Source organism: Pleurodeles waltl, chromosome 10 (assembly GCF_031143425.1).
Source record: "Pleurodeles waltl isolate 20211129_DDA chromosome 10, aPleWal1.hap1.20221129, whole genome shotgun sequence".
NCBI lineage: Eukaryota > Metazoa > Chordata > Amphibia > Caudata > Salamandridae > Pleurodeles > Pleurodeles waltl.
The window spans coordinates 248,981,770-249,002,749 of NC_090449.1; the positions used below are offsets into that span (position 1 = coordinate 248,981,770).

Here is a 20,980-nt window from a genome sequence, read left to right on the forward strand (position 1 = left end):
CGCCGATTACCACTGATGCAGAGGAGAGGAGAGACAGAGAGCAATCTACAATGCATGAAAGATGAATGAGAAACATTAGAGAAGGAGGTGCAAACAGGAAAGACGACAGATTACACTTTTATGGTAACTAGATTATGCCTTCAACTTTGGTTTACACTATTTGTAGTTGTTATAAGAAGCCATATTGTATGGGGAAAGGAGGATGATCCAACCCAAACATCTGAAAAAATAATTTAGATTGCTCTTGAAGGACACATTGGCAGAAATGTTATGAAGAGAAGAAAATGAGAGGTTTGTTGGTGGTCATGGGTAAACCAGGATGCAGAGATACTAATATACAAGCTGTGCCCGCAAGTTTATTAAGATGGTAAGAAAACCATTGTCGTCATTATTGTGGCTAGAAAAGCCCTGGGAAAGATGCAAGTCAGGCAATAAATCTTTATGATACCTCTTATACATGCTCACAATAACCAAGAGGAGGAATTCTTTGTGGCAAAGGTTGGTGTCCAAGTGATAAAGTTGTTGAGGATGGTAGAGGGAGTAGGGAAGTAGGGACTTTCCTTATTATATGCATGGTTGGAGATTTTCGGGACAGCACGTGTGAGTAAGAACAGTTAGAAGCTGAGACAAAATGCTTGTACATGTCTGGAGAGGTGGATAGTGACTGAAACTGAAATCCTGGGTAAGATGGATGTGACTAATATAGAAACAAATATTTTCATTGTAATTCTATTTCTAGGTCCAGCGCGCAAGCACTCTTACCTGTTGTAATATATCTGTGGGCTTTTAAGCACACCCCCGCACGGCCATCACTATCACTCGTTCGTCGGATTGCCTTTCAAAAATCCTTTGTCTTAATTGGTAAATGCTTTACATTAGTCCCTACTTGGGGCGGTTAGGTTACTGCCTTGGACATCGACCCTATTACATGGATAATTGCACGATTGGCTATACTTTTGACTGCGAGCAAACTTTTTTTTTTGCGTCTCTCCTTCGCGCTCATTCTCATGGTTTGCTCTTGCTCTCCCTACTTCACAACAAATGCAGAGCTGCCTTTATGCAGGCTTCGGGAATCAATGGATTCTCAAAAAGAACAATATTACTGGAAATATTTGTGTTGTGTTATCTCGGGCGACGATTACTATGCACCTCTGTCTATAACCCTATGTCGCCAATGATCTCCAATAAGAACCTCAATTTTATCCTTATCAAATTACATGCAGGGCTTCGGTTCCACTGCTCTTCCCCTTTTTAAATTATTTTATTGATCTGTTGCAGTTTAGTTTTCCTGAAGAAGTGTGCTTATCTATTTTTTGTGGTTTCCTGGGTCCAGTTGGGACTAAATGAAAGCTAGTGGGCCTCTGACGATTCATGTTCCTGATGCACTATTTGACTCTGAGGCGCTTTTAGGTGTTATCAATTATGTAGTTAGGGATAGGAGTGAAGCAACTGGGGGCACAGCTCAAGAATGGACAAAGAAGTAGGCTTGTGTCTAGTTTGAAGGAAAATCCCCTGGCCACACCCAGTAATAACACCCTCCAAAAAGGAAGTCAATATGGGGATAAGAGAGTATGGAGTGATGAGGCGGGAGACTTATTTTATTTACTCCTGAAAGTTGTTGAATTTGTGTATAGTTAATATGGTTTGGAATTTAAGAATGTTCGGTTGATGGTTCAGGGAAGGTAATACTTAGGAGATTAAGGTCATTGTAAAAGGAAGTACAGTATGTTGGAGTGATTGTGAACGAATTGTAGTTAAGTATCAAAATGTAAAAATGTTGAGACCGGGAGATATACAGCATTTAGACAAGTGTCATGGCTTTGTTCTCTCGAGAACAAAAGCCCAAAATAATCTCAAATCAATCCAGCACATCCAGCAGAATAAAACATTTACAATCTGAACAGGTCAGTTTCGTGGCAAGATAGAGGCCATTGTTATACAAACTGCTCAGAAGAGGTTCTTAGATAATTAGCTGCATTGTTTTCGATGGATATGAAATCAACCGGTCTTGCGTTTAATGAGTTTGGTTACAAGCATAACCAAACAAATATAATGGAAGCATATAAAATAACTCATCTATATGGTTGTGTGTTAGTTTTTGGAGATTTAGGCAATTTGCTTTTGGCCAAAAGGTCGACCAAATTGAACACATAATTGTGTTATAGAAGAAAACCATATACTAGGTATACGAATATATTCTGTGCAATAGGGTATATGGTGGCCAAGAAAGACATAATGAAGTTCTGGCGGAGTGGGGCGGGTCAGCGACAAACGCGGAAGAATGGAGCATGAAAACTGGTACATGTATGACTGTTGTGAAAGTAATACATGAGGGAACAGATTGGCCAGGAACATTCCATAAGATTATTGGGACCTGAAAGAACAAATGGGATTGCTGGAGGAGTGGAACAGTGACATTGCATGTGTCCTGATTAAAACATACCTGTTAAAAAAAAAAAAAACGGTTGGGATAAGGGATAAGAAGAATTCATTTGAAAACGGAAATGAAAATGTTAATGTTGTTGTAACAATAAAAACAAAAAGAAAAAAAGGCTTTGTAGGTAACTGAGTTTTAAGCAATCGCTTTCTATATATGTGGAAATTTATTTCACACTAGAGTGCAAGCGCAGTACGTAAAGAAGTTGTGAATTTGGACGGTATGTGTGGAAGGCAGGCACTGGGAGATAAGAGTATTCAGCAAACAAGTAGCGAGATTACACCCCTCATCTATGGTCTCGCCTGGATTTCACCTCGTGTCTGTGCGAAGATTGCCTCCTCTGCGTCGTCATGGAGACATCTGCAGATTTCCTGAGCAGCTGTATACTAGCTTTGTTTATTGTATACCAATGCTATTTTTTCTCGGATTTCAGCAATTACTTAATAAGGGTAGGAGAAGCAACTTTTAACACCGCCGCCTTCTAGAGGCAATTTCTCTATAAAAGACAGGGCCTTTGGCAAAAAGCCGAAAAAGAAAAAAAAACTCAAACATAACCTGTGCAGGGGTCTATTTCTGAGTATTTTTTTTTTAACAATTCAGTTTTTAAAAATAATATTTTCTAAAGGAAAATGGGTAATTTCAGTCAGTGTGGAACAATACCACCAGGTGGGCAGGCACTTCTGATCAATGAAAACCACTGTGAGCTACCGAAGGCTGAAAAATTTGCACATTAATACCAGACACCCCGCACCCAGCTTCCTTGACTTTAAGCCTAATGTCTATACAGCCAGATACGTGGTTTTAACAAACTACTTTGACTAGGGACCCTACGACAGGGCTGCCACATCTGTCAGTGTGAGCATGGTCTATGGGGATGTATGTACGTGTGCATACGAATGGGATATATGTGTATGGGTAACGGAGTCTGTGTCATATGTTCTTGTGGCACAGGAGATACCTTTCACCATTTGTGACACCGTTACATGTATAACACAAACATACAACCATTTTCTTAAATTGGAGAAATTTAAAGTGCAAACATTTTCATAATCTGTAACATTTGTATGCACTTTAAATTTCTCCTATTGAAAAAACGACTGTATTTTTCAGTTATAAAAATGGCACAGTGTTCTACTGGCCACTGGGAGCAGGAGTCTCGCTGCTTGTAAATGCAACACTTTAAAAAAAAAATGAGAAAATTAAAATGAAAAGTTAACTTAATCATAAGGTAACTTTTCATTTTAATTTTCTACGATTTAAAAGCATTGAGAAACATAATTTTGTTTATTTAAGAGTTAAATAACTTAGTGCTTAAATTCTTCACCTCTTTGTCCTGGGTCGTAGCTCTGACTTCATCACTGCTCCTCATCAGGCCCTGCTATCTGCAGCCTGATGATAAAGTAAAATAACCACAGCCTTCCCTTAACTATAAAAAGAAAACTATGACCCTGTGATTATTTAAAAATGAACTCCAGGCTGTGAGCTACTCTAGAGGGTTCTGGGAGCTACTGGTAGCTCACAATTGACTGGTTGGAGACACCAGGTGTAAAATAATGCTTTTATAGGCAATGATTCCTATGGCTCCCTTTTCAGATTTGTAGTTTTCCAAACAGAAAGTCTCACCCTCTCTACCAGCCATACTCCTGCACACTACTGAGTACAATCTAGTACCTCAAGGGTTCATAAATTTAGGGATCTCATATAACCCAGGGCCACCGGAATTACGCGATTGCGCAGCAGTCGTGTTTTCCGCCTCATTATGGATTTGTTGCATTTCCCACATAATACATCATGTTCTGCAAAATATGCAGATTTTAATTGTAAAAATTTTTTCGACCTCAAACGGATCAAAAGTTAACTAAAAACAAGGCAGCATGTGTTGCTGTGCTGTGGAGTGGAAGGCCCTTTGTAAAAGTTGACTGTTCACCTCTCAGTTTCTTACTGTTGTATTCGAGTCTTAAATTGGTACTAATGAGGTGAAACAGTTGCCCTATGTTAATATGTGTAATAAAAATGACAAAATAATGAAGTGACACTGTGACACAACCCTGAAGCATAACTTGGTCCTCCCTCTGCTGGATAATCCAGGTGGCCCTGCGTATAACTTGCCTTGCAACCAGGGAACGTGCCACCATTTGTAACATTATCTGCTGCACAGCAAAAGATTCTAAGCATCAGCGAATGAGTACAATCTTTTTTTCAAAATTTGCCATGGAGCTGTGAAAACTACATAATTCACATCTGTCCTACCAAGTGCAGGAAACTTAATCCTGTGTTACTGAAATTGATGTGTCTTTTCAAGTATCACCTTTTTATCTTGTCCATGGAGAAATCTGCTCTGATAGTGACCGCTGTATATGGGGCAGCTCAGCGACAGTCATTAGAACCAGTTCTTGTAACTTCATCTGCCCAAACCATCACAAGATATTGATTCACAAACCCAAATCACTGATCTGGTGATCTTCATGCCCTCCATCTTATCCCTCACCAAAGCCCACATGGCTCAGTGATTTCATTACTTCTGTAATACCGTAGGGGAACCCCTGAAATGTTAATGTCAAGGCAGAGAGCAGTATCCACTAGCACCTGGTTTTCTACTCTTCACTTTATTCAGTCATGGATAGGTGAGTGTGCAACCTTTGCAGCGTAGCTGGCGGTGGGTTTTGGAACACAGCGCAAGAGTAGTTGATAATGTCTTTTCAATGTATCTGGCAGCGTTCAGGAACTTTCCTTTTGTCTTACATTCCTAGAACTTGGTCAGGGCATCACATAGCCAAATCTCTTTTCTTTAGGCTCAGGGGCAACCTAATGGACCCTGACCACTGTTTCACTAGATGGGTTGTCCTTGCCGATGACTGCAGCAAACGCCTCTTGAAACAGCTATACATTTTCACATCATCTACTTCTTTCTAGGAGTCTTTAGTCCTGCGGCCAATGTTTGACCCATTTTCTAGATCTTTCCACTTAAGCAGATCTCTTTCTCTTCACCCTTCCAGGTCTGTGAAGGTCCTCTACTCTTGCCTCCTTAGCAGCAATATTTTTTACTTTTACTGCCTATGACACCTAGATATGGGTGAACTTCAACCTTTTTTATTTCAGATCTTATTTCAGACTACCAAGCTCTTTTTAAGCGTACTCTGTAATCAAAGAAACTGAAATTATGTGATTGCTACATTTCCTGCATAATTAAGGATTTGCTGCATTTGCCTCATAATCCATCATCGGCTACATAATCTGCAAATATCAGCAATAATGTTTCTAGCTGAGGCAGATCAAAACTTACTAAAATGCAGCAACATGTGTTTCTAGGCAATGTAAACCTCTCAGCAAAGGTTGACTGGTCACCTTTCTGTTGGTTATTTCTGAATTCATTCCCAAATAATGAGGCGATGTTGACATAAATTTGCCACATGAGGCTGTATATTTCGCCTTTTCTTGCTACAGAATTTAGTTAATCTGCTGCATGGTTCGGTCCTCCGTGCCGCAAGATTACATGGCCTCTGTCAATTTTCAATCTAAGCTGGGGCAGGCATTCTAACAGACCATGGTTAGTAAGACCGATACGGGCAATTATAAATCTCATGTTCCCAGCATGTAAAGATCAGATCAAGGAGGGCTTATGTGACTTCCCAAAAAATGGAGCTTAAGTGCGCTAAGATTATTAGGGTCAGATGTATCAAAGGGTTTTATTCATTCTGTGCCTATGGGAAAATGCGTTCGTACATATATGGCCTTTAGTTTCAATGTTTGCTTTCTGTGCTGTGCATACTGTAGGTGACATACATCACTTTAGTGGGGTTACAATTAGTAAGAGGTAAGCATTTGTTTGACGCTGTTGTGAGTCACAATATGGGTGTTACTTGTTTGTGCGCACAAAGCATAATTATCATACCATTGCAGAGTCTCCCATATTCAGAGCTTCTACCAGTAAGCCACTTTGTAGCGTTTCCCGCATAATTAAAGATTTGGTCGACTTGCCATCTAGCCTATCATCTTTTGCATGATTTCTAGATTTTAAGAAAAATACGTTGTTTTTGCTCAAACGGATCAAAGGTTATTTAAAAACGCTGCCTCGTGTTGCTGCATAGCGACAGGCCTTTTGTTACCTAGAGGAAGGCCACTCTTCAGTAGCCGATTCCTGTATTACGATGTTAAACTGATATTGAGGAGAGGAAACCTTTGCCCATACTGTGCTACTGTGAAAAAATAAGAAAAAATTTAAGTGCCACCGCCCCAAAGTATGCAGCTTTACATTGCCTTTCGTAGGGCGTAAATTAGTCCACTATGCCGCATAATTTCATCTTCATATGATGCATAGTTCCGAGGGTGTGTTTTATTTTTATTTTTTTACTATCGCATTTACTGACAGGTTGTGCCCTTAGGTAGCATTAGCTTTTTATGGGGTTCCGAAGTGTGTAACATGAGTGACACAGAATGTTTTTCAGGACTGTCACAATAAGACTTTCCATCTGTCAAAACAAGGCACATTTATAAGCGCTCTTTTCGCTAACCTGCCTTTTTCAATCAATCTACGACACAAAATCTCAAATTAATCAAAATAGTTGTATAGATACAAATTTGACACAGGCGTAAAAACTGACCCAGGGGCAAGTTACACACAGGGCACTCATATGGAGACTACTGTTTTGCTTTTGCAGGCAATCTCGCTGCAGGCAGATTCGTGCAAAATTTTGAAAGCTGTGAAGTTCCCACAGCTTGGCTTGAAGAACATTAATTTTGTGCATCCCCAGTACAAACAAGCATTTGATTTACAGTCACCGGTGCTCAGGAAGCTCCTTCTGGGAGAATTAGACTAAATACTGGAAATGATCGAGTAGGAGAAAGCAAGTCAAGCTCATTAATTACAATACAGAGTTGGAGGCTAAAAATGGGTCGTTACCTTTCTTTAGTGAATGCAATGCAGAAATGAAGAATGTCAAATAACCAGGAGGCTGAGGTGAGGCATTGAACTCAAAAAATCCAAGAACTCCAGGCTGTTGGCAGAAAAGGTAAAATTGGTTAAGCGATGGCAAAGTGAGCCAGGACTCACATAAAGGCAATGAATTACACAATGTCAATGAGTTGCTAAACTACACTTGATGAAAGAGCCCACCAATAACATGTCACACTTGCTCTGGAGGTATGGCATTTCCATACTTCCCTAGCTAAACTAAGTTCCTACCACTCCCACTTTCTTGTGTATACTTCCACAGTTTGCTTCTTCATGTGAAGCACTTCACTGACTTATAATAAATAAAATTAAAATAAATACATTAAAATGAGAATTACAGTGCAGACGTGGGCGCAGATCTATAAAGCACTCACATTTTGACATTCAGGTGATCAAAGGTTGTGGGCGTTGACATCAATGCAGATCACTTCTTCTCTAAATACTCGTATTTTTTTTTAGCTCTCTCTAAAACTTTGTCCCACTGGCCACCAAAAATTGTTTATTATGGCTAGATTGTGTCATTACTCTGACTTCTATATGTTGATATACTCTACATCTGACACACCGAAGATTAGACGTTTGAAACGAACACATGAGTGGCTTAACAGGACATGGGTAAGGAATGTCTTATGGAAAATGGCCTTTAGGGGCTATCATACCCACCGCACCGCCATCAAATGGGAAAGCAGGATCAACAGTAGGCTCGAGTTTGGCTTTTTGAGCTATGTGTCTATCCCAATTGGAGATTTAAAGTGGGGAGCAGATCCAACCGCAGGCTTGGTTTAGCTTCGGGCTAAGTAGGATGGTTGTAATTTGTCTGGATAGCAACCAGAGGTCAGCTTCTACTGGGATGTAGTCTGTCTTGTAGAAGAGATTTGATGGTGGTTATAAATAGACAAGGCTGTCCCCATCACCTTCATTCTTGCAGGAGAAACAATAGATGATCTGTCCGTCAATCTTGAACGTGCAGTTGAACAAAGCCAGAAAACCGTCCTCTTCCTTTAAGTTTAATTTAAGTGAATTCTAGATCGCAATTAATGGAGATTAAAGAATAGTCTGTCTTTTTAGGTTCTCGAATGTGAACATTGCTGTCACATTAAATAACAATACCGCCTTCAATTCAATTAAGTTTTTAGAATCAGATTGCTATCAGATCATATAAAAATATAACCATCGACACACCAGGCTTATCCTTACGAGCAGCACGGAAGCCTTTTTGTTTTGTGGTTGGTCTCGTACAAACTCTACCACAACTGCCAACAATCTCTATCACTTCACTTAGAATTGTCCCTTGTACAGACTATACATTTATATTTAGTTAAGATACAATTCAGCTACATTATGGAGTAAGGGCCAGTGTTCCATGGTGTTACAGATTCCGGCCTTAAGATTCTGAAACATGCAATGGTTATATGGAAATAGATAAATAGAGAGTAGCATTATGTCATCGACCATCTACTGAATAGGATGATCACTAAGGCTTTTGCAACCAAAGCAATAAAATGAAAATGTGTTTGAAGAAGCTAAACAAGAATAAAATAAAAAAAGGCAGAAAACACGCTCCACTTTTTCCAAGACATGGAGAAAGTTAGGGAACTTTCAGGCTATAAGATTAACTCTGGGAAAACCAAGGTGATGCCTTGGAAAATGACAACATTGAAGAGACGATCAGCGCACAAAGTTGTAGGTATGTATGTAATACAAATCCAGCCAGGATGGGTCATTTGTTTAAGCTTAATTTTACCTTAACCTGTGTCCAGGTGAATATGTTGTTGGACAAGAAACATCATCTACGGTTTTCTTTAATTGGCTGGGTGAGCTAAACAAGATATTCATACTGTTAAAATTTATATTTTTATTCCAGGAGCTGCATATCTAAGTTCCAGCTAACTTTTAACTGGAGACAGAGCTTGATAGGTTTATCAGGGACAGTCATACCAACTTGGGTCCAAGAAATTAACTATGCCAACCCTTTCCCAATGTGAACTGTCCAGCTCTGTATCATCTGGCTTATTCATGGGCTTCTCAATTGGGAGTAATTTTGCTATGCTTTGAGCTTTCAATACCACTCTATACTCTTAATCCTTCTATTCTTAACTAAGTTTCTATCAAATTTAAACCACCAAATATTTTTCAAAACATTTCCTTAAAATCCTGCAGGGATAATGTTTGAAATGGATGGAGATTAGAGATTTCACCTGGTTGGGAAATTCTGAGTTACCGCACATGCAGATTGAGGAAAAAAGCTAGTTTTTGGAGGACTTAATGACGCTTCAACCAGGTGCACAAATTAGGTCATATGGTGAAATAAAAGCAATTGTGTTTTTTCTGTACGATGGACATAGGAGTAGGAGCTGGAATTGCTTCCCCATCCTATGGAATCATCCATCTAAATTAGAGAATATTGAGAGAATCCAGTATCATAGCTGCAAGAGATTCTAAATGAGTTCGAAGAGGGATGGCATCTCCTATTATTATGGGCAGTCTAGTTTGACAGATGGCAAGTATATTTTTATTGAATCTTTTAAGATTACTGGCCAAGGCATGATATGCACCATATCTTAACAGCAGAACTCAGTGTCCCAAATCTTGGGTATTTCACTCCTTACAAATACAATGCAACATCTTTATGGAATGCACTATGTTACTGTACAGAGAGCAGCCAACAAAATAAGACCGATCTACCTACGTGGCCAACATCAAGTCTATTTTGCCAACCCAAAGCAACTAAAAATACAAAGAATCATCTCAGTCTGAAGAAACTGAAATCTCGCATTCCCTTCGAGCTCATCTCTGGAACTAACTCCTAGATCTACTTCTCGTTGTTTTTACCGGAGTAATGCTTCCATCTACATCCTATACACCATTCTGAGTTTTGCTGTGGTTGGAGGAGATGCTGCCTAAGTACACGCTGCCCCCCTAAATGCAGGATGGCCTAAGGATATTAATAAGCAAAAGGAGAGGTTTGCAGTTTGACTGAGTAAAAAAAAGTTGTAGGCTATTATAGGAGGAGCTGTAACAACTGAACACTGGAAACGAGCAGGCCTATACTGTAAGGAACAGGATGTGCCTTGTTACTCACGTTCAACTTTCTCAGCAAGTGAACACTGAGTTAGATGGGGTGATTTTATTTGTAAGCCTTGTGGCGTCTCTGGCCCCACAGCTAGCCCCCCAGTTCACAGCCATCAGGCTACCCCATACAGAGGGTTCAGTTGCATCAGCAGTGGTGTAGCACGAGTGCCTTGAGACCAAATGGAAGCACGGATAATGGACCTCCTACCTCCCGGCTGGGTGCGAAAGGCTTAAAAGGGATAGAGTTGTCTTCTTAGGACCCCGGGACGCCAAGCAGCTGCTGCACCAGTAATAACCACACAAACCCCCCAGCACTTGGGTATCAGCAGGCCAGCAAGCTGCAATTGCTGCTTTTCAAAACTGTATAGAGTTTTGAATAGGGATAAGGGTTCCCTTCAATGAAAGTGAAGGGTTCTCACACCGCCACCACGTGTATCGATAAAACCAAGCTAAGTTAGAATCCAGAAGCTCTCATAAAACTAGAACAAACTTTAAGGGGCCTCGCTGCACACCATACCATTGAAAGTCCATCAGAAAACACTTGGTTTTCCCACAATTGAACACTAGCAGAGGCAAGAAAAGAATTCAGTTTGGCTGCACTGTGAGAAAAGCCACACGCCTTGTCTGATCCCTTTTGTTGTGATTCTATTAGTAAACCCTGGATATTTGACCTCTGCTGTGACCTAGAGTCTCCTTAACAGAATCCAGCTTCACATACTCTGAGAACGCTCTGCCATTGCCCCACTGCTGGGGGGCTCTCCTGACTGTCAGGACACCAAGATGTCACTGAAAATGCCAGATATTAATAATCCCTTGTACGTCGACGGTCTTAGCGCACGGAACTCTGCTGTGCTTGCTGAAAGTAGTTATGAACGCGGTGTAGGACATGGCACCCTTCCAATTTTAAACTACAACACACAGCCAAGCAAAGTGCTAAAATGTGACAGCTGCTGGCTCCAAAGTCATGACTCACTGAAATAAAATGCAACTCCAGCATTAATTGTAACTCCATTTGGAAAACACCGGTTCTACAAATCCTGAGTAAAGTCTGGTAGAGGGCTTTAAATCTGTACTCCTATTTGAGCTATTTCAGTTTTATGAAATATGAGGGGGAACTACTGTGCTTAATGCAAGTTGGCGCTGCAGAGCTATGGAGCCAAGCAGCTCTTCCTCCTCTCTGAGGTCCTCGTTCTCACTAGTACAGCCCACCTAACGTCCAAGAAATTATAACATATTCTGCGAAATTCTGTTGAGCAACGAACTTTATTAGTCTGGAAAGGCCATTCACACGAAGGGGTAGAGAGAGAAAATAAAACAAGCATTGTCAAAGCTAATAGGTCTCGCCTATGCAAGTGCTATTGGCTTTGCCAATATGTTTTTAGCAATCTTAAACACCAGTTTGGCAGCTGTTCAGCATGTCTAAAAGTTAGTGGTGTAAAAAAGAGTGGTGTGGAGAGGAGTGTAATAAAGTAGTGTGTTGTGGAGTACAGTAGCATGTTACAGAGTCGTTTAGAGAGTCACAGAGTGGTGTGGAGTGGTATAGAGTGTTGTTGCGTGTTGTGCGGGGACCAAAATGTCAGAGTGGAATAGAGTGTTGTAGAGTTGGGTAGAGTGTCAGAGTGGAGTGGCACAGAGTGCTGTGGAGTGGAGATGAGGGTAATGTGTCTAGTGGGGCAGAGTGGCATAGAGTGGAGCAGAGTTGATTGTCAGAGTGGAGTGGCATTGAGTGGAGTAGTGTAGTAGATTGGAATGACAGTTTCATAGAGGGAAGTGACACAGTGCCAGAATCGAGTGCAGTAGAGTGGTGTGGACTAGAATGACATAGATTGGAGTACTAGAGTGGCATAGAGGGTAGCAGTGTAGTGGTGTGTTGTAGAATAAAGTGGAGTGAAGTGAAATGATGTGGCATGGAGGGAGTTGTGTAGAGCCTCACAGAGTGAAGAGGTGATGTAGAGTAGTGTCAGAGTGGCACAGGGTGGAGTAAAGTTTAATGGATAGAGCGACAGAGTGGAGTGTTGCAGAGTTGAGTAGAGTGGCCTAGAATAAAGTGGCATAACACACAGTGGTGCAGAGTGGACTGGCATAGAATGCTCTGGCTTAGAGTGTACTGGCAGAGAGTGATGCACAGTAAACTTCAGTGGCATAGAGTCTAGTAGCATACTGAAGTGTGGCACAGAGTTCAGTAGCAGAGAGTCCAGTGCTGCCAAGTAGGCTTTCGTAGCGTGCAGTGGTGTACAGGAAAGTGTCATATAGAGTGCACTGGCTTAAAGTGCAGTGAGTAGGGTGGTGCAGAGAAGAGTGTTGTAGACAGCAGTGGAGTAGAGTACAGAGGTGCAAAGTAGAACAGAGTGGTATAAAGTGCAGTGACATACAGTACAATGGTGTAGACTGCAGCAGAGTAGAGTATACTGGCATAGAGTACAGTGGTGCAGAGTAGGTTGGCATGATGCAGTGGCATAGAGTGGAGTGGTGCAGAGTAGATTGCTGCGGCATAGAATGGAGCAGTGCTGAGTACATTGTTTCAGAGTGGAGTGAAGTAGCGCAGAGTGGAATGGTGCACGGCAGAGTGGAGTGGTGAAGGGTAGAATGCAGTGGCAGAGTACTGTGGCACAGAGTAGATTTAGGTAGCAAAGAGTGGACAGCATATAATGCACCGTTGTAGATTGGAGTGGTACAAAGCATATTGCATTGGCACAGAATGGTGTGGTGAAAGAGTGGAGTGGCTTAGAGTAGAGTGGTGTAGAGTGCAGAGGTGACTGCGGTGGTGCATAGTAGAGTGGGTTAGAGTGCACTGGCATAGATTGTTGTAGAGTTGAGAGAAGTAGAGTGAAGTGGCGTAGAGAGTAATGGTGCAGAATAGAATGTAGCACACAATGTAGAGTGGCGTAGAGTGGCAAAGTGTGGAGTGGAGCAGAGTCCAGTGCAGCGGCCTGGTGCAGAGCGGAGCCTGGTAAAGCGGAATATGCATGGCAAGGTAGCACACTGCCATTCCAGACAACACATCTTCAATTGAAATGACCATTATATTTGCATACTGTCTTATTAATTAATCCATACTGCACACAAACTATAATGTGTGGAAATATCACCTGGTTATTTATTTGTTTTGATAGTAATAGATTATTTGTTTTCAGCACATTTCAGAATTACCCCCAGTAGCCAGCATGATTGTCACATACATCTTCTCACTTTGAAGTCAGAGAAAGAAAAGTAAGACCACACTCTCTCGGAAGGCAGTGCCTGACATTTGACCCCGTCTTTCCATACACAGCAAATTTGACAAGGTAAGAACAAGATTTAAAGGCCTATTTCCAGCAAGGGAGCACAAAGAAGGATACTGTAAATAAGGTTTGGGCAGGGGAAGAGACAAACTAAAGCTGGACAGCCTAAAACAAATAAAGTCAGCAAATAGGAAGCAAGAAAATGTGAATTACAAACCAAAATGCCAATGGAAAGCAACACGTGGAATGTATTCACAGGGAACCTCTCCAATGCTGTTAGCAAACCAGACAGCTGTGCTGCCTGGTAGGCTTCTACCTAAAAAGTAATAGGTGAAATGCTCGAATTAATCCAAGCCACTGGCAATAATTCAGAGTCACATCCCAGTCCATCATTTTTATGCCCACATGCCACCTCAGACAGGAACCAGTCACATACATATCAATCAGCCTTAGTCCTGCTCCAATAGGAACAGTCCAGCCCAACCTACATACAGCTGGGATCTGTCTGAAGTGGCATTGTGGGTAAATATGATGGTCTAAAATGCAAGTCCAGACCATCACCAGTGGTTAAGTTTATTTCAAGCATTTACGTCATTACTGATTTAGGTTTTGCACTAGTGTAAGTTGGGTACGAAGATGTCTCCAGCTTAAGTAGTCATCTCATCAGGCCATTGTAATTGAATTTCAGAGCATAAAATGCTCTCATCAGTATGGAAAGAAGTACATCATTTTCCACTAAAAGTGCCACCCGTGCCCATGGAATTAGTGTCAAGCACTAATAGTGTGCTAGTCAGAATCCTTACTTGGTCTCAAGGAGAAGGCTTGGGGAAAGTGACCTGTATAAATGCACGTTTGTGGGAACAAAAGCAAGACAATTTAATAATGAGATTAAAGAGGTAACAAAGATGAGGATTTATAGTGTCTGAAACATCACTATCTTTATGAACAATCAAAAATTGTGCACACATGTTTTTTCACACCAGCCAAGGGTGTAGGATATCAAGCCAAGCAACAATCCCTGAGTTTTAGAGGAATTCCCTCGCCCATTGTCCAGCAGCAATGGAATTATTCTGGAAATAAACATCCATAAAACTTTTAGGTAATGTTAGCTCCTGCTATATTCATTCATGTTAATATCTCGGGATATAGTCATCTATAGGGAAGGTTTACCCAAGTGCAAACATTTACTGACAGAACTTTGGGAGTAACAAAGATGGTCCCTTTTCTCCATCTTTCCTCAGTCATTGATGGGTTGTACAAGGAGGGTTAGCATATCGCGCCTTAGGGCAAAGACACATTAATTAAATGTGGATAAAGGAGAGGGAAACAAGGAGAGCAGACAGGGACAGCATATTCAATGAGGAACCATCCTGAAACAGTTAGTTATCACACAGGATACTCCTATGAGCAAGAGACAATATTCATGACTTTACCAACAAAATAGAAAATTTTAATTAAAATTATAAGTGCCTCCCTCTTGACAACCTAGTAGGATGGGCATCAAGGAACTTCAGCTATCTACTTACAGAACCACTGCACTACAGAAGTTTGATACACAATTCAGGGCCAGCTCAAATGCAGTGCAACGGTGCAGCTGCACCTGGCGCAGACCTGGTGGGGCATCGTATTTAGAAATAACAGGTGTTTAAACAGCACTTACTGCAGAGTTCCTTGTGTGTCCAGTAGTTTTACGCCAAGAATACAACTGACAAGAAAACTCTGATGGTTAATGTTCCTGCTGGAGAGAGACTGGAGTTTTGTCGAGTGCAGTTTCCACTCATGATAAAGTAGTGCATAGGGTTTATATGCCTGCTGCAAAGAACGAGTCCTCCGCAAATCACTGAACTGAATTTTATATGGATAGTTCAGTGGGTTACTGCTTCTCTCGCAGAGATCCTTTTGTTACTTGCAGCTCATAGGTTACAACCCAAATATAGCACAGTGACATACGAACTGTCATCAGAGAGTTGCATGCAAACTGCATGGTACAGGTTAGAACGTTATGTTTTTTCCTTAGTCTTTAATTATCCTAATGCTGCTAGAAAAGGGTTCACTTGGGTAGAAATGCATTATTATTATTAAAGCCCATAACTGTGGTACGTTTTAAATCCTGAGTTTGCGCTTCTCCAGATCAAAAACTCTTAAAATATATACTGCCTACTAGTATGGATGGCATGTGATTCCTACACCATTTAACACTCATTGTCTTATGTAGCATCTCCTATAGACACACTGGCTCTGTAAAATGAGGTTTTGATGTAAAGTGCTCTGACATCCTACATTAGTATGAGTAGTGCCATAAAACAAATTGTGAAAGAGTGGCCATGGACCGACAACTGTCACTGGTGGAGTGCGGTCCTGAGGGAATTTGTGGAGAAGGAGGGTTTTGGCTGGCAGCCCCAAAAAAGATTGTAGCACTGGCCGCCACAAGGGCTGAAAGCCAGCACTAACACTTTTAAATTGACAAATTATCACCACCCCAAATGGGGACGAAATATTGATATACACCATTGTCTGTGCAGACCAGCTCACAATATATATTGATAATAGGTGACGACTTGTACCTAAATTCCCCAATACAAGGATTAAAATAAACCAAGTTCCAACAATGCTATACTCAGATACTCCTAAGCAGAACAAGTGTCACCAGTGACAGCTGATGAAAAACACCATTACTTGCAAAATGTGCTAATACAGATCCCAGCTCTACCAAAAAAGCTTCGAGACGGGGCGTGGCCTGGCCGCCGGGCAAGATGGCCAACACAGCGTGAGGCTCCGACGGGCCCGGGCAATTGATTTTATTTAATTTATCCTGCAGGCGGCTACGGCAGGAGCGGAACCCCGGGGCGTTACCCGGAGCCCCCAGCGACTTTCTGGTGAGCCGGGAGCAGCTGAGATAGACACCGGGAGACTGGATCCGTGAGATCAGACCTGGCGCCGACAGTCTCCCACGCGCGCTAGCGCTGATTGCGCGCGTGGAGGAGGGGAGGCGCTGAGGCTGCTCTCGGCCGAGGAGAAGGGCCGGGAGTGTGGGGGCCTGTTGGTCTGGAGGGGCTGGGCGGCGGGCCGGTGCGACTGGAAGCTGTCTGGTGGCCCTGTGAGGAGAACTGAGCTGCCAGTTGGGTGATTTTTGGAGGTGTGGATCTGCAGTCTTCGTCCCTTTTCCCTGAGCTGGCGCTAGCTGCGATCACTCGTGTCGTATTGAATGATGGGCAAGGCAGATAAGCGACAAGCTAAACTCACCTTCGCGGGTGGAGGAAAACGTGGTGCCCCCTCCGCCTCCCAGCCTGGAGACGCCGAGACTGAAGAAGAGTCTCCAGAGATGTCTGTGCGGTCCATGTTCTTGGAACTTAAGACCAGCTTGGCAGGCATTGATGCTAAGCTGGACCATGTGTCGGAACGGCTGGATCGCATCAGAGCCCGGGTCGATGACCATGATGCCAGGTTTGAGGTTCTGGAGTCACGTACGTCTGAAATGGAGGATACGCGCAGTGGTGACAGAGAACAGATTGCGCAAATGGAGCGTCTCCTAGAGGTGATACGGAATAAAAATTAGGACTTGGAGGCACGGTCCCGCCGTAATAACATACGCATTGTGGGGCTGCCGGAGGCAACTGATATGGGTCGTATGGAAGACTTTGTGGAGAATATGTTGCAGGAGCTGTTTGCTGGCGAGCTCTCACGGCTGTTGGTGATTGAGAGGGCACATCGATCCTTGGGACCTCGGCCTCCGCCTGGTACACCTCCGCGTCCAATTATTGCACGTCTATTGAATTACAGGGACCGAGACGTTGTCCTCCGGTTGGCTAGGGAGAGAAGACCTCTAGTATATAAGAATTCCGAAATCAACTTCTTCCCCGATTACACCCCAGGTGTACAGGCCCAGAGACGGGCCTTTCTGCCGTCGAAGCGTCTACTGAGCCAGGCTGGAGTTGGGTTTGCCCTGTTATACCCAGCTAGACTGAGGGTGCGGCACGAGGGCAAGGTGCTGTATTTCTCGGATCCAAAGCAGGCGACTAAGTTTGCTAGACGATTACCAAGACAGCCGGGGACGGCGGGATCTGGAGGGGCGGGTGCAGAGGACGCCGCTCTTAGCGACAATGACTAACCGGCTTGTATGGGATACTGCTATGTTTGGGGCTGAGGGTGCATGCGGGTCTGCTCCGTGATCGGGCCCCTGATGTGTAGCTGCTGCTTGGCCCAATGGCCCCTCTTCCCTAGAACATTCTGGGTGGAGAGATGTCAGGCAGGCTTCTGCCCCTTGGATGAGTCCGGTTATTGCTTGCTTTAAGTTTACGGGGTGGGCTTTGGGGTTGGATGGGAGGGTCACTGCGGGGGTCCGATTGGGGGGCCTGTGTGGGTGGTGGGGGGCTTGGGCCAATTTGGGAATGTTTCAGGTTACCTTTTCGTTAAGTTCTTGGCAGGTGGAGAGGTGTGTTTACGCGCAGTGTTGTATGGCTGTAGTTCTGGATGAGGGGTGATGCTACCTCTGCTGTTAGATGCCTGACAAGGAATGTGCGGGACTCAACGATAATCGGAAAGCCCGGCTGGTGACTGCTTATGTTAAGCGACATGGTATTGACATCTGTATGTTACAAGAGACGCATCTGATGGCGTCTGCGGTGGGCAGACTGAAAGCTGGTTGGGTTGGGGAGGCTCATTGCTCTACATATTCTAGCTACGTGCGCGGGGTTGCAATTATTATCCGCAAAGGATTGCCGTGGCGTACGCCCGAAATAATTATTGATCCCAACGGCAGGTATGTGTTACTGAGTGGAATGTTGCTGGACAGGGCTTTCCGACTTGTGGCTGTGTATGGGCCGAATGTTGATGACCCGGAGTTTTTCCTGGAGGTGTGGCGCCTTGTGGAGTCGTTGGGTGCTGGAGCTGTGATCTGGGGCGGTGATTTTAATGTAGTCCTAGATGTGAAGTTGGACCGCGAGAGTGTGGCTAGGGTGCAGCATGTTTCTTCGGCGAGATCTCTGGCGGCAGTGATGAATAGCGGAGCTCTGGTGGATTTGTGGAGGCAGAGGCATGTAGGCGTGCGAGAGGGCACCTGCTTGAACTGCTTCCATAGCAGTTGGCCTCGTATTGACCGATGGCTGGGCACTAGAGATGTGGAGGCTTGGACTAGAGCGGTAGACCATCTCCCCCGTACGTTATCGGACCACTCGCCGGTGTTATTAGAATTGGCGATACCTAGTGAGTTGCAACCGATGGTTATGTGGCGATTGCCCAGCGGAGCGCTCGAGACGAGATCTTTCGGGAGGAGGTACAGGAGGCGATTCGGCTATTTTTTGTTGAGAACGGAGGATCGGTGGGATCTCCCGGCACTGTTTGGGAGGCATTTAAAGTGGTTATTCGTGGGGTGTGTCTCGCGAAGCAGCATGGGATTGTGAAAGCCTTAAGGCGGGAGATGGCCGATATTGAAAGGAGGCTCGGTGAGCTGGAACGACGCTTGGCGGCGACATGGTCAAGTGAGGTCCTTGCGGAAATCAGGCGTGAGGTGTCCTCGTATGAGGAGGCCTCTCTAAGAGAAGTTTGTTTCCTTGGGAGACATGCACAGGCTTGTAGGTATGGGGAGGGCGAGAGAGCCGGGAGAACGCTAGCGGGATTACTGCGTAGACCCTGGGCCAGTAATTACGTTACTGAGGCGATTGACGCTGAGGGCGGCAGGGTGACCGGATCGAGTGGCGTGATGCAAGTATTTATAGAATATTTCACGCAGCTATATGCGTCCCCGGTAGGTCTGGGGGAGGTAGATATGAAGGAGTATTTTGAGAACATTGCGCTGGTGTGGTTTGAGGAGGCACACAGGGCGTATCTGGATATGCCGTTTACAGTAGAGGAGGTGGTAGCGGCGATTCTAAGTTTACCCGGGGATAAGTCTCCAGGAGTCGATGGACTGACCCCTGCGTTTTATAAAGAATACGTGGATATCCTTTCTCCGTGTCTGCTGGAGGTGTATGCAGAATCTCTGGCGACTGGGTCACTCCCAGCCTCCCTCCGGGAGGCTTTAATAATAACAGTTCTGAAGCCCAGGAAGGACCAGACACAATGTGATTCGTATCGCCCACTCTCCATGATAAACATTGATAACAAAATTCTTGCAAAGATGATAGCGGCGCGCTTGCAGCCACTTCTTTCCAGATTGGTGCTTCCGGATCAATCAGGTTTTGTTCCTGGGAGGTCCACGAGCCATAGTCTGCGCACCCTTTTCGCGGTGGCGGGCTCATTGGAGGAGGGCGATGATGTAGCTGCGGTGTTTCTTGATGCAGCCAAGGCCTTCGATTCCCTGGCCTCGGAGTATATGTTTGCGCTTTTGAGCTGAGTGGGACTCAGCGCGCGCTTTGTGAACTGGATTAGGCTGCTGTACACTCTGCCCGCTGCCAGGTTGCGTCTTAACGGAAGTGTATCGGCTCCATTCCCGGTTTCTCGGGGTACACGCCAGGGGTGCCCGCTGTCTCCGCTTCTTTTTACGGCTGCAATGGAGCCGTTGGCGGCGGGATTGCGACAGAAATATAGCAGCAGTGGCTTACAGTTTCGGCAATGCCCTGTCTTGATATCTTTATATGCGGATGATATCGCGTTATACGTGCGAAACCCAGGGCAGAATCTAGATATTTTACTAGATGAAATTGTGCGCTTCGGGAATTTTTCTGGTGTCACTATTAACTGGTCGAAGTCGATGATCCTGCCTCTGACTTCCATCGTGGAGAGATTTGAGTCTCGATATCCTTTGGTTTGGGCGGCGGGCCCGGTGCGTTATTTGGGCATACACCTGTGTTGTGACGAGGATGCGTTACGTCTTGCTAACTATGGGGCAGCGCTGACATTGCTGGAGGGAAAGGTGGAGGTCTGGAGCACTTTGCCACTTTCGTTGATCGGACGCATTGCCATTGCCAAGATGGTGCTACTCCCTAAATTTCTGTATTTGTTCGTGAATCTTCCCCTTTCGCTTGCTGGGGGCTATTTCCGACGCCTCAGATCTGCGCTCATTCGATTGGCGTGGGCGGGGCGGCAGCCGCGTATTGCCTGGGAGAAAATGACGATGCCATTTGAACAGGGCGGGCTGGCGGCCCCAGACCTGGAGTTATATTATCACTGTGCTCAGGCGCATTTTGCGTTCTATTGGCTGAATCCGACCCGCTATATGCCACATTTGGCGCCTGAGAGCGACTCTGTGTGGCCGGACGGCTTGGTGCGTGTGCTTGGAAGGCGGGTGCCATCCCGTTCTAGGGGAATCGACACGGTAGCCTGCACGGCGAGAGCGTGGAGGGCGCTGATGCAGCGTTCTGG

The 20,980-nt window shown here is 44.2% G+C and overlaps 1 protein-coding gene across 1 annotated transcript in view; it reads right to left on the reverse strand.

Moving 5' to 3' along the window:
- Nucleotides 1-20,980, reverse strand: part of TXNDC11 (thioredoxin domain containing 11) — a 353,597-nt gene that overhangs the window by 200,062 nt on the left and 132,555 nt on the right. Inside the window, exon 5 of the mRNA XM_069210328.1 lies at nucleotides 7,338-7,431. Within this exon, the coding sequence (XP_069066429.1) occupies nucleotides 7,338-7,431 (94 nt within the window). The remainder of the gene's footprint in view (nucleotides 1-7,337; nucleotides 7,432-20,980) is intronic.